The 13,693-nt window shown below is 32.5% G+C and overlaps 1 protein-coding gene across 4 annotated transcripts in view; it reads left to right on the forward strand.

Annotated features, from left to right (window-relative positions):
• The window catches only part of EPHA7 (EPH receptor A7), a 213,485-nt gene that overhangs the window by 175,949 nt on the left and 23,843 nt on the right, over nucleotides 1-13,693 (forward strand). The window contains exons 7-11 of one of the 4 annotated variants that reach the window (XM_005684669.3): nucleotides 1,612-1,795; nucleotides 6,900-7,008; nucleotides 7,610-7,665; nucleotides 12,003-12,116; nucleotides 12,959-13,144. In XM_005684669.3, the coding sequence (XP_005684726.1) occupies nucleotides 1,612-1,795; nucleotides 6,900-7,008; nucleotides 7,610-7,665; nucleotides 12,003-12,116; nucleotides 12,959-13,144 (649 nt within the window). Of the gene's footprint in view, nucleotides 1-1,611; nucleotides 1,796-6,899; nucleotides 7,009-7,609; nucleotides 7,666-10,671; nucleotides 10,988-11,990; nucleotides 12,117-12,958; nucleotides 13,145-13,693 lie in introns of those variants that run through there. The other 3 variants (XM_005684668.3, XM_005684670.3, XM_013966476.2) reach the window with 3 other exon arrangements.

The following is a 13,693-nucleotide window of genomic DNA, read 5'->3' on the forward strand; positions in this document are numbered from 1 at the left end:
GTTTGTTATATTTTTACTTATTGTTTACTTTATGAATACATAACTTCCATGGCCAAAGTTACATTTTAAATACTTAATTTTTGTACCAGAGGATACATTTCTTATTCCATCAAATGTATTTCTAATGGGATCCTTGATTTTAGTTTTGGTTTTGTTATGCCTGTTTTCCAGTGAGCTCTGACAGTTACAGTTTCTTCTGAAATTTCATCAGATTTCAAAAACAATGAAATGTGTTTTAAAAATATGTTAGGTGGTTAGTGAGAGTAAAGTTTCTTACAGTGCAACACAACATTTTACAAATCTGGAATAAATTTGATTAAATAGTTACTTTTTTGCATGACAGAAACAGAATATCTGTTTATTGAATTTGCAAATTACAAAATAATATTACAAATAATACTATTGCTTCATAATATATGTAAGCCTGTAATATATATATATAATTATGTCATCTAATACCAGTTTTTCCTCATTCATTTATTTTAGATAAATATATATTTATAATATTATATATTTATATATTTTATATATTTATATATATAACTATTTTTATAAATGATTATAATGCAGACAGTATAGATCAGCTTTACTAAGTCCAGTCTATTTATACATTTATTTACAGCTTTGCAAATATTATAATTCAAACAACCAGATTGACATTTTTAAATTTCACTGAATAGTTTTATTACCAGACACAGTTAAGTGCAGGTTTTATTATTGAACAAGTAAGAACCTATCTAGAATCATATATTTTAATGAGTAGTTTTTATAACTTTTTTATAAAGAGCACATTAGAATCATATCAACTGTTTTAAATTTTTATTCATTTAAATATTGTTTTATGGAGTTTTTATATTCTTTGAATTTTTATATTATTTTATTCTTACTTATCATATATAACATGATAAACATATTTAAAGTCTGCAAGTCTCAGTTTTCATATCTGAAAAATGGAGAAACTAAGATATTTAAAATACTGCTGAATCATAAAGTATCTAATATATTGTTTTATATTTAAAACAATAAGTCTTACATTGATAACTTCAAATATTCCATTAAATGCTATTTTGCAAAAGTGCTTTTATCCTGTGAGAAGTGTAGGTTTTAATGAAAACAATTGATGTGTCACTATGCTCGTGGTGGTTAGCTAAATTTCTTGATTTAATACCTTTGTTAATTTTTAACATATGGCTTTTTGTTTACTGAATAACATTCAGGAATGATATTAAGAGAACTGTATTATGAAGTGAAGATTTCTACTGAACCATAGATTTTACAAAAGTGGAGTTATATTTTGGTCAAAAGGATATTTGATTATATTTATGACTAAATAGTTCTTGCCACTATGTCCTCTACCAACAAAGCAACGACTCAAAACATCATAAGTGTTTTAAAAAAAATTATTTCTCTTTGAAATTTGTAGAACAAAGGCATGTGCTCACATTTACATTTAATATTATCTGAGAAACGGCTTAGTGTTCCAATATTCCACAGGGTACAATGTAGCCTTTATAAAAACAATGCAGCAAATTGAAATAAATTGCAAGAATTGGCTGTCAAATTGTCTGGTTGTAATCACAATTAAATATTCCCTGTATATATTGTTTCCAGGATCAAAGGGAACGGACCTACTCGACATTAAAAACCAAGTCTACTTCAGCCTCCATTAATAACTTGAAGCCAGGAACAGTGTATGTTTTCCAGATTCGGGCTTTTACTGCTGCTGGTTATGGAAATTACAGTCCCAGACTTGACGTTGCTACACTAGAGGAAGCTACAGGTAAAATGTTTGAAGGTAATTACCACCTTTGGTTTGGATTCTTATCTCTATAACGCTGGCATAATTTTTATTTCAATATTGAGTGTCATGACTTAGTTCAAGGTGATTTTTACATTTAAGGGTGAATGTATGTGCTGTGCTGTGCTTAATCTCTCCATCATGTCAGGCTTTTTGCAACCCCATGGATTTTAGCCCACCAGGGTCATCTGTCCATGGGGATTCTCCAGGCAGGAATACTGGAGTGGGTTGCCATGCCCTCCTCCAGGGGATCTTTCCAACTCAGGGATTGAATCTAGGTCTTCGGCATTGCAGGCAAATTCTTTACCAGCTGAGCTAATCAGGGAGGCCCTGAATGTATATGTACATATAAATATATATCTATATACTTTGTAAAGGTTATTCAGAATAATACTTTAAAACTTGCTATTTTGTGATGTTATAAACTTTGATCTAATTTCTTTAATACGTACTGGGTTTATTTTGAAAAGATTAAGTCAGAAGCAGAAGCAAGGCTTGCTCAAAAGTGTATTGACACAAGCTGTATTCATAGACCCTCAAATGCTCTTCTTCTAGTTGTCAGTCAAAGCTGCCGCTTCATAGACACCCTTAAATGAAGCCAGAAAGTATACCAAGATGGGCCAGAGAAAGATAATTTATAAAAATCAGGGTTAATTGAAGCTACTTGAATTTTAACAATGATTTCAAAACTTGCCATTCAGGAGGAAGACTTTGTATTTATTTTTACTTTTGTCATCTGTTTTTTTCAGTTTTATAAAATATTTCAAGCATAGTAAATAATATATTTAAAGAATATATGAAATATTAAGAAGAATAACTAAATATCTCTGTATATTCCACTCCAGCTTAAAAATAGAACGTCACCAAAATCTCAAGTCCCCTTTACCATTTGGTGTTTTATAATGCAACATAGGATCATAACAAAAAATACTTGTAACTAGAGTGTGTCACAAATAAACAGATGTATCTTAGGCTGCACATCCCAGTTTACTGTCAGAGGACAAGGTTTAAAACAGCTTGAGTACCAGTGCTGGTTGTTTTTCACCTAGGTTGAAGCCTCAGGGTATGTTTCTGTATTTTGAAAGTTTTTTTATTTCTCTCAATGTTATTCACATATTAGGTTCACCCCACTGTTACTTCCTTCTCTCCTTGCCAATCTAATTTTTCATGGAATTCTATACAAAAATTAGCTTAAAATATTATATTATTTCCTTTTTTCAGTTTTTAATAGGAAGATTTTTTAGTAAATTAAGTCAATGTAATTTTGATTAAAGAGTTATTTTGATTTTGGGAGAATATTTTTCTAGATACTCTAAAAGGTAGAATAAATTGTTATTCTTTTACATTAGTTCATGCTTAGTAAGTTTACTAACAGTAGTATTTTTTCAAAATATTTTGTTATATTTTTAAATTGAGCAGTAACTGGCAACCTCAACTAATAAAACATATGTTGAAATATATTTTAAATGTAAATCAGTTATATAGAAATATAAACACAAAAGTCATTCATTGAAAAAGATTTCATATAACTTGATGTGATAAACTTAATATCAGTATTCTTTATTACCTTTTTAAAATGGAGTATGTAAGATTAAACATGAGAATATCTAAGTTCAGCGCCTCTAAAATATTAAAGTCTTTTACTCTATTAACATTTAAACATTTGAGTGGTCTTCTGTTAAATGTGTTCTAGTAATTTTCCACTTCGGAGAAGGCAATGGCACCCCACTCCAATACTCTTGCCTGGAAAAATCCCATGGACTTATTATTTATTACCTACTGAGATTCATAGATCTGATTGCATTATTTAAAAATGAAATAACTAACAATCATAGAGATTGACATGAAGTGCCGTCTATGGAGTCACACAGAGTCAGACACGACTGAAGTGACTTAGCAGCAGCAGCAGCAGTAGAACCCAAATGAGCACATGAAACTAATGCTAAAAATGCATTTTGCATTAGAAAGGATTTGGTGATTTTTATCATCAGAATATTCTCTCCACTGGAGGGTAAAGTTTGATGAAAGAAGAATCCATATCTCCCATTTCTTACTTTAGTCTTACAAGTACCTAATATAGTGCTTGACACATAGAAGACACTCATTAAGTAAGCAAGAAATGAACACATCATGTTAATCAAAAAACAAGTTATCAGTATCAGTTGAAGCTAGTAGAAATATCCTTGGTTTCACATTTCAGCTCTGCCATGTCTGGCTGTGGGACTTTCGATGAGCTATTTCTCTGTGCCCAAGTTGCTAAGAGAGTAACACCCAACTCTCAGACCGATTGTGAGGATTGAATAAGTTAATGTACACAAAGTGCCAAGTGCAGTGCCTAGCAACACAGACAGCTTTGAATGTCAGCTTTCATTATTTAGTACAACCATTCTCAAGTGTTTTGGTCTTGGGAAGGCTTACAAGCTATTAAAAAATATTGAAGATCCCCAAATAGATTTTGATTATTTGGGTTATATTACTTATTATTCACCATTTTAAAAATTAAAACTGAGAAAATTTTAAAACACAAGTATTCACAACACACATTTCATTAGCCAGCAGAATGATGACATTATCACTTGTCATCTAAGTTCTGGAAAACTCAAAGGTGCACTTGTGAGCATGTGAGAGTAAGTGAAAGAGACAAATAACATTTTATTATGTGAAAATAGTTGACCTTGCAGATACCTTGGAAAGCTTCTGAGGTTTCCCAGACATGCTTTAAGAACTACTGATTTAGCACACAGGTTACTGTGCTAGGGATTAGGGATGCACAGAAACACACAAGCACATTTGATGTGCTCAGTTAGTGAGAGAGACTTGCTCACAAGTTCTGGCCATACGGTTAAGCACTGGTGGAGTGCACGGCCCATTGCTATCATAGCGTCAGGAAACAGTGACTCTTGTGCTAGGAAGGAGGGCTAGGAAGATCTACCCAAAAGAAGTTACTTGAGCACTGATTGGAAAGGAAATTTAAACATAGTATTCCATTTTACGTATATCCTAAAATCCCCTTCTACACAGAACCACTGCTACCAATTTTACAATTTTTAAACTGTGGTATAGTGATTATGACATCTAAATTATTTTTAAATGTGTTATCCATGAAACAGATGAAAATATGAATCATAAATAGTGACTGTCATAAGATTAAAGTGTGATCCTAACTATATTTAAAAACATATAAGTAAATATTCACAACTTCTAATTCACCATTCACCTGACTTCAGTTTTCTCACTGGAGTTGTGTTTCTGACGCTAAGGGCAGAACAGAGTCTAAGACAAGCAAAGAATTAGACCCACGGGACAAACTGAATGGAAATAATTTCGACACATACGTGTTTAATTTTTTCCTTCCTCATGAACAAAACTACTCCATTCTTTTTCCTCTCTGCTGCTGCTAAGTCACTTCAGTCTTGTCCGACTCTGTGTGACCCCATAGATGGCAGCCCACCAGACTTCCCCGTCCCTGGGACTCTCCAGGCAAGAACATGGGAGTGGGTTGCCATTTCCTTCTCCAGTGCATGAAAGTGAAAAGTGAAAGGGAAGTCGCTCTCTAAATATATATTAAAAGAAAGATAAAAACAAAAAACCAAAGCAACAAAATTACTTGAAGTCATCTTTGCTCTGTTGAATCATAATAGGCAGTAATTCAGAAATTAAAGCTTTCAAGTTGTTTTCTTTTTCTTCTTTTTCCTTTTCCCTTGTTTCATTCTCTCAGGGAGCAAATCAGCAGGTCCTGACTTAGGGAGTGTGTATAATATCTCTTTTCAGAAACTTATTACACTGGAGCTATTTTTACTGGTGTTTCAACATAAGAGCTATCTATAGTTAGCATAAGTATACAAAATTAAGAGAGGAGTTGTCAAAAGGAGGGAGACATAGATAGAGAGAGAAAGACCAATTTAAAAAAAATCAACACCTTTATGTTGCCTATTGTAGCAAGACACATTCTGCCTACATATAATTTACTGCTCTGGAGACCAAGTCCCTTGCCACCACTAAGAAGGAGTAGTATTTTCCATCCTACCTGAAAGTTTACAGATATTGATTGTTTCAGAAATAAACAAACTATATTAGTTTTCATTATATTAGATATTAATCTGTAACTAAATCATCTATTGAAATATACATTTTTACTGTTTTGCATCCATTTGGTTATTAGACTTATACTAGTATTGAAAATAGAATATTCTGGGGAAAATATGACAAATGTGAATTGCCAGATAAGTAAAACTTCACTAATTTGGAAAAATACAAGTGAGAAGGCCATGTGACTTGATGAAGAATAAGAATCAGAGGCTGTTTTAAAGGACATGTAAACATATACTGCTCCCAGAGAGACTCTCAGAAAGATTCAGCTGGGCTTGCCTTAACAAGCGTAGAAGAATTACTTAGCCTTGTACAGGAAGTATCTACAATTAGATAATGCTAAAATGTTTTTTACAGTACTTGGAGAAAGTTGGCTCTTCCGTAAACAGCCTAGCTTCTCTGTAATCTTAAACTCTCAAATGTGTGCATTGCATACTTTGTCAAATTAATATAAGTAATTCTGTTTATTTTCCTGAATTAAGGTGAATTATAAACTCATTGATTTGCTATGATTACATCATGATTTTTATTCTATATTGATGATGTGAGAGATAAATCATTTAAGGTACTTTGAAAAATGCCGAGAGTATGTTATTTGGGTTCTTTTTTTATTTTACACACCAGGAAAATAGACACAGCGGGATCAAGTACCTTACTGAGGGGAAAAATGGGGATTTACTAGCAATTGTAAATGAAAAATCTTTATCTCTTGGATCATAACTAAGTTTCCAACAATTAAGCAGGGGATCACCATTCAACAAGGCATTTTGCAGGGATCTTTCCTAGCTGAAGAATATAAAATAGATGAAAGTATTGTGCTTACCACTTACTTAAAATGTTAAAAAAAAAGTTTATTTAAATTTGTTACAATAGAATACATTTATTTAAGTTAGAGGTGAATTTAATAGCGTAGATATCTTGCTTATAAGATTTTGCCTAATCTTTCAAGTTCTTGAATAGTATTGAGTATTTTATTGAGCCTTTTTTTTTTTTTTTTTTTTTCTGTTTACAGCTACGGCGGTCTCAAGTGAACAGAATCCTGTTATTATAATTGCTGTGGTTGCAGTGGCCGGGACTATCATTTTGGTCTTCATGGTCTTTGGCTTCATCATTGGAAGAAGGTAGAACACAAATTCATTCTAATCTCTAACATAAAATGTATTGATTTTTCAGAATTATGTCAGCCTATTACTTATTGTTTAGTTTAGAATGTTTACTAGTAAATGCAGTTATTCTTTGTCTCATATGAAACACTAAAGGTCAATAAATTTTCATTCTCCCAAGGTCAGAAGAGGAATGAGTAGTGTCATTTCTATTAGGTGACTCTTTATTAGTTATTTTCAGAGTTTGATTTTTGTAATAAATATAGGAGACACCTGGAGAAAGATTTACTCTTTTAGTTAATGGTTTGTGGAAGCCATTTAAAATCTGTTGTTGCTGTTTTTCAGGAAAAAAATATGAGCAAATATTCACTCATTGGTAAATATAAATCTGTGAAATAGGTCCCTTCCATACTGTCTCACACTTTATATTCTTTGCATTTTTCAAATCATGTGAATTGCTATATTATTATTGAGTTCAGAACTATGGACAGAAAGTTTATATATTTTGTTTATAGCTCTAACTAGCAAGTTTTAAGTAATTAAGATATATCATGCTGAATTTTAAATACACAAAGCTAGATTATTGATTGAGATCATCAAAACTTTTATTTTTTTCCAGGCACTGTGGTTATAGCAAAGCTGACCAAGAAGGGGATGAAGAGCTTTACTTTCATTGTAAGTGTTTGGCTTTTCTTTATTTATTTACCCCAGTTAATACAGAAATCTGGTTGTCAGCATTGGCATGAATAAATTCCTGATGCATCAGGCTTGAAAATATACCATGAGCTCAAAATGTTGCTTTAAAGCATTTGAACAAATATGTAGAATGAAAATATAATGTGAATTCTTTAAAAATATATTCAGAAATGTAATCTCACATAAGAAATTTTAATATAACTGAAAGGATGTTCAGCAGCTTTTATGTCACAATTGTTCCTTTTGCAATCTTTGCCCAAGTGTTTCATATCATCCTAATAATGATTCATTAAATGTTGCATGCGCCCATGTTCTAGCTCAGGAATTCATTTTAAGTTAGAAGGATAGGCCCTTTTTTCTATGCAGTGAGTGATGCTATAATGAAAAACTAAGGAACCTCTCTCTGTCCATCTACTATAAACTGGCCATCACAGGTAGATATTTTGAGACACAAATAGTGTAATAATAGGATTCAGTACTCATGTTTTCCTGTGGATTTGAGCTACCTGATTCTTAAAGTTCATTTTAGAAATTATATCAGAACATAGCTCAGGAAACCAAAAAAAAAAAAAAAAGATGCTCAACTGCATTAATCTTATTGTTGTTGCACATGGATGGCAAGTGAAACCCTGAGAGCTTTGAGAGTAAATGTTGACTTTTTGCAGCCAAAGTAACATCCAATGGATGATGCTCTTATCCAACTTCAGTATCCCTATTTTTAATCCTTGAAAACATTGAAAATAATTTATGTATAATTTTTCTTAGTAACCATACTCCTTACTAAAATTTCTCATGGGTAGATAAATTTTCTATAAATGGCACAAGAATGACATCTATTTTTGTGTTACTCATCAAATTCTTGTGTCAGTATCTAAGAAGATATTGTCATGTCCTGATTCTTAAGTCATGGGAAGATGTAGCATAAATCAAGGAAGTGTGTGGTTGAAAAAACACAGTATGAACACCATTATTATTCCTAAGTTTCTCCAGCATGTTATTAATTGTTGAACCAAGAGTTCCCTTGACTTTAGTTTTCAAAAGAGAAGTGTCTTTACATAATACATATTCAAATCAATGATGAAACTGTATAATTCGAACCGCTGAAGCCAGGGAGTGTATTAGGACTCTAAAAATTATAGTAAAAGTTATGACCAGAGGGGGCTTTATCATGATGAAGTTTCAGGGCCCCTGGTTTTCGCAGACTCCTTTCAAGGCCCTGAAAGAGTCCTAACAAGTTAGCGTGTAGAATCTTTTCTCTTAAAGAGAATATCCCAAATTGCAAAAGCTTTAAGCCACACTAAACTTAAATCTGCCCCTGATTATGGCTGAACACATGTGATTCTATGACCCTTCTCCTGGGATTATTGACATATTCCTAATGTTGGTGCTTCCTCTTGCTAACTGGCAGTGATTTTGTGACAAGTCCCAGTGATGAGAGTATCATAGGCTGTTTATAGCTAGAGGATATGCAGAAAAAGTGGAAGTTACATGTTTTTCTCTTTCATGACATGAGAGAATACTTTTAACACTTCCCCAGACAGGAAGGAGAGGATCAAAACTTGAATGCCTTAATTTTTGTGTCAAGTTTGTATATAGATGACAGTAAACATATATAGAAGAGAGTAACATGAGACTATAGTTCCTGGAATCCCAGATTCTACCCATATGTGAATAATTTGATGGAAGAATCATTTAATAATACCTTAATCAGTATGTCACTTTTCTTTGCTTATTGAAGATATCCAAGACATCCCCAAATGATCAAATACTGCCTCTTGGTTAATTTGCTTTTAGCTTGCAAGTTAATGCTGAAGGTAAATTAAGACATGGCTTACCTAAAACATGTTGTATAGCTTTCTGCTTAACTGTCATCATTCAGTTTTAATATTTTGATGTCATTCCCTTTTTTCGCATTTGACATCCAGTTTGTAATTAGAAAAAATAAAGCTGCATGTTTTACCTGCTAACATAGAAAAGATAAACTGGAACTTGTGTATATAAACAGTTTTCATCTCTAGAGTAAAATATCAGTGGTGGTTTTAAGATATTTAAGATTCATGAGAGATGTAAATGAGATACTAAAACACAAAAAGCTCACACTCTTAAATCAAGATAAGCAACAAACCAAAATATTCAGAAACTGCGTCAAAATTGTTCTTATTTTAAAACATCCATTTTTAAACGAATAATGAAAGAAATACACTTAAGATATCCTATCTTGGTAAATCCTTGATATTTTTGAATCACCCTTTATACAAGGATATCTTTTCTTGTCATTTGATGAGAACCAGGCATTTTATTTGATTTTATGACTGTATTTATAGTACATAAAGTACAACACTGTGGTCACCAGCTATTTACAAGTTGGTGTCCTTTTATTCCTTTAGTATACAGACAATTTTCTTAGGTGCTAAGACACCAGATTGAATTTTTACAGAAACATGAAAGCAACCATTTAACTAGCTTTTAGAGCACTGAATTTAATAGAATGTCCAGTCATTTGTATCAGGTGCCCTCCACTCTACATGGCCCCAAGTGCTACATTTAAAGATATAAACACAATGGAGGAGTTTAGTGAACCAATTCCAATTTACATTTTGTTTCCTCCTACCATTTCTTCTAACAATGTCTTTGAATCCAAGCTGGGCAGTATTTCATGTTTTTATGCCAAAATTGCTCTGGCCTGTCAAAATGTTTTGTGACAACTTGAATAAAGAACCATCAGAGACCCGTTTGAGATGCAGAAGGTTACCTCCAATCTAGCTCCCTTATCGCAAAATCAAACCAAAAAAAAAAAAATGAAAGAAAGAATAAAACGGAGAAGATGGCTCATTCTCCATCTGCCTGCCAATCTAGGAGGTTAACCTATTGTTTTCTTCCCTTCTCTCTTTTTCTCTTCCCCCTCTCTTCCCTGTACTCCTTTTTCTCTCTTTTCTCTTTCTATCCCCTCTCTCTTTTCTTCTTGTGTTTTTTTCTCATGTTCAGCTTTAGTAACAAATGAGCATCTGTCAGTTTTATAAACTGCAACAGTAATTGTTTAAGACAATCAATTTTGGATAAACAATCAACTACAACAGAATAAATCAAGATTTTTAAATCCCATTTTTCCTTTATACATTCTGCTTCTTTTTGTTTGTTATGTGTTTATTTTAAAAATATAATTTCAAGTTGATGTGATGACATAAGCACAGTTAGGCTGCAGTGTAATACATAAAGAAATATATTGTTCTCCAAATAGTAAGATTTAATGAAAAGATTGTTCAGTGGCTTTGTTAAAAAACAATAAAGTTTTTTTTGAGGATATAGTGTAATTATTTTCATTGCATTAATATAACCAAATATATGCCTATCTATCTTATCTTTGTCTTTAACCAAATGATTAGATTTGGAATACATTATTGTAATTGATTTAAAGTTGACATAGCATTCTGTTACCTGCATGCTTCTGGGTGCGTTTTAAGACAATTTTAACTTTTAAGGTGATTCTATGTTGTTTGAATCTTGACTACCTTTTCTGAGGTGTATTGGCTACCTCCTTATAGCAGTTAAGAACTTCCAGAGCCTTATAATTGAAAGTTCTTATAAACCATTCCTCTTTCAAATTGCTGTCATACATGGTTAGCAGATCCCAGGAATATTGTAAATTTTCTAACTTTATTCTGCACTTTGTACATTTGGCTTCTATTGCCCTTCAAGGTGAAGAAGAAACTGTGTCTTTAGTAGATTTCTCTCTGGTTTTGTGATAGCAGTCCCTCACAGCTTGTATTAATTTTATGTATATGTCAACGGTGGTTGGTCTTTAAAAAAATAAACCAAAAGAATAAGTAAGATGTCTAAATGTTTTTAATATTACTGTCAGTGTAGTAGGCTACCTGTAAATGAAATGTCTTCTTTTCCCAGTGTATTAATTTGATTGATTGACTGACTGATAGATTTACAAATGTGTTTCCAAGTCCATTACAAACCTCAATATGGCTTGAACTATGCCATGATAGCAATGAATTTAATTAAACCTCCAGTCTGATAAGAGTCATGTCAGAGAATTTTGGTGCTGTCTTTTGTTGATTTACTGGAAAAGCAATTCAGTTAGTCACCTATGAGCTGGATCCTATGTTACCTATAGAAGCTTGCAGATAATACCTATACGCCTGCAGACTGAAGTAGTCTGTTAAAACTGCTGTGAATCAGGTGATGTGGAAGCAAGTTCACTGTTCCAAGGAGCACTCTGCATAATGAAATTCCTGGGCTGACTGCACAATAAGTGCTTTGCTTCATCACAGTCATGCTTTCTTACATCATTACAGTTAAATTTCCAGGCACCAAAACCTACATTGACCCTGAAACCTATGAGGACCCAAATAGAGCTGTCCATCAATTCGCCAAGGAGCTAGATGCCTCCTGTATTAAAATTGAGCGTGTGATTGGCGCAGGTAAGGCTGTTGTAGCTTCCTTGTTCAGCTGTTCCATTTAGCCAAGATCGAAAGTCATACATCATAATGACAGGCAAATAATTATACCTCAAGTATAGAACCTTTGCATTTACCTGAAATGTTGGAAGCAATGAGCCTGTACTTGTTTATGAAATCTTAAGAAAAAAAAAAGTGAAAAAGAAGCATGTGGTGCAGAGAATTGTGTATCTTTTGTTTCTTGTTGGATTTTTCAGATATTGTTCTATTGTAAGCTATTTCATAATAGTTCTGGCCCATCGAATATATGAATTTATATTTAAAATAGTTAGAATGTTGTGAATATTGATGGAATATATATCCTCTGACTTATCATCTTCCTGCCAAGTGTTCATTTTTATTATTTTTTATTATATTTGTAGCTGTTGTATTGTTTAATTTCATGTAGAAAATTAATATGTATTAATTATTTAAAAGGAAAATTATTTTCTATGTGTACAATGTATCTTCACAGTAATTGTACATTTTGGATGAAGTCCCTTACATCTAGCAAACCTAGGTACATATGAATTCCAGATTTTTAAATCTTTCAGAAGTATTGGTATTTCAAGTCATGAAAACAATAGCAATATGTAGAATTTGCTAATGTGCCCTTATACTCCAGTAAACAGTGTCCATTTTGCAGTGTATTTCAAACCTAAATGTTGTTTCTGAAAGAGTTTTTGTTAAGCCAGTTGAAAAAAAAATAGGACTTTGTGTAACAGTTTAAAAAACTTTAAAAGTGTTTTTAAAGAATTGAATGCAGTTACTCTGAGAGAGGAGATATTTCTGTAATTAAAATACACCTGCCTGTTCTGTTACTTTAGGAGAATTTGGAGAAGTCTGCAGTGGTCGTTTGAAACTCCCAGGGAAAAGAGATGTTGCAGTAGCCATAAAAACCCTGAAAGTTGGTTACACGGAAAAGCAAAGGAGAGACTTTTTATGTGAAGCCAGCATCATGGGGCAATTTGACCACCCAAATGTTGTCCATTTGGAAGGGGTTGTTACAAGAGGTACATATTGACAGTATATTTAATTTACCAAATGGACTGTCAGAAATCAGTGTTATTTCACAGATACTAAAAAATCAAATTGTAAATATACTGCATATTTTTCATGAGTTTTTCTTTGGATGTGTAACTGACTAAAATAATTTTCTATTGTGCTACCATCTCAGGCAAAAAATGGATAAATGAATGCAGGTTGAGAATTAAAGAATAAATTTGATAGATAGATGGGAGTGACAGATATTTTCATTTATCTTCAAAAGTCATAAATGTATTACATTTTAGTCTTTCGATTTTCTGTAAAGTGTCATTTTCTCTGAGTTGTATTCACAAAACAGGAGTCAGAAGAACACACTGACTTTTATTGTTTAATTTTATCAATCATGACTATGTTCCAAACAGACAGTTAATGACTCTGCGTTTAGCAGCAGCACTAGAAATGTTAGAAATACTCACCACTCACCCAGTCAGTCTTTCAAAAGAGCACTAGATATTTTATCTGGGGTGAGAAACAGAATAAATCTGAAGTTTACATTACAGCTTTGGAAGCAACAC

This window comes from Capra hircus, chromosome 9, assembly GCF_001704415.2.
Source record: "Capra hircus breed San Clemente chromosome 9, ASM170441v1, whole genome shotgun sequence".
Classification (NCBI taxonomy): domain Eukaryota; kingdom Metazoa; phylum Chordata; class Mammalia; order Artiodactyla; family Bovidae; genus Capra; species Capra hircus.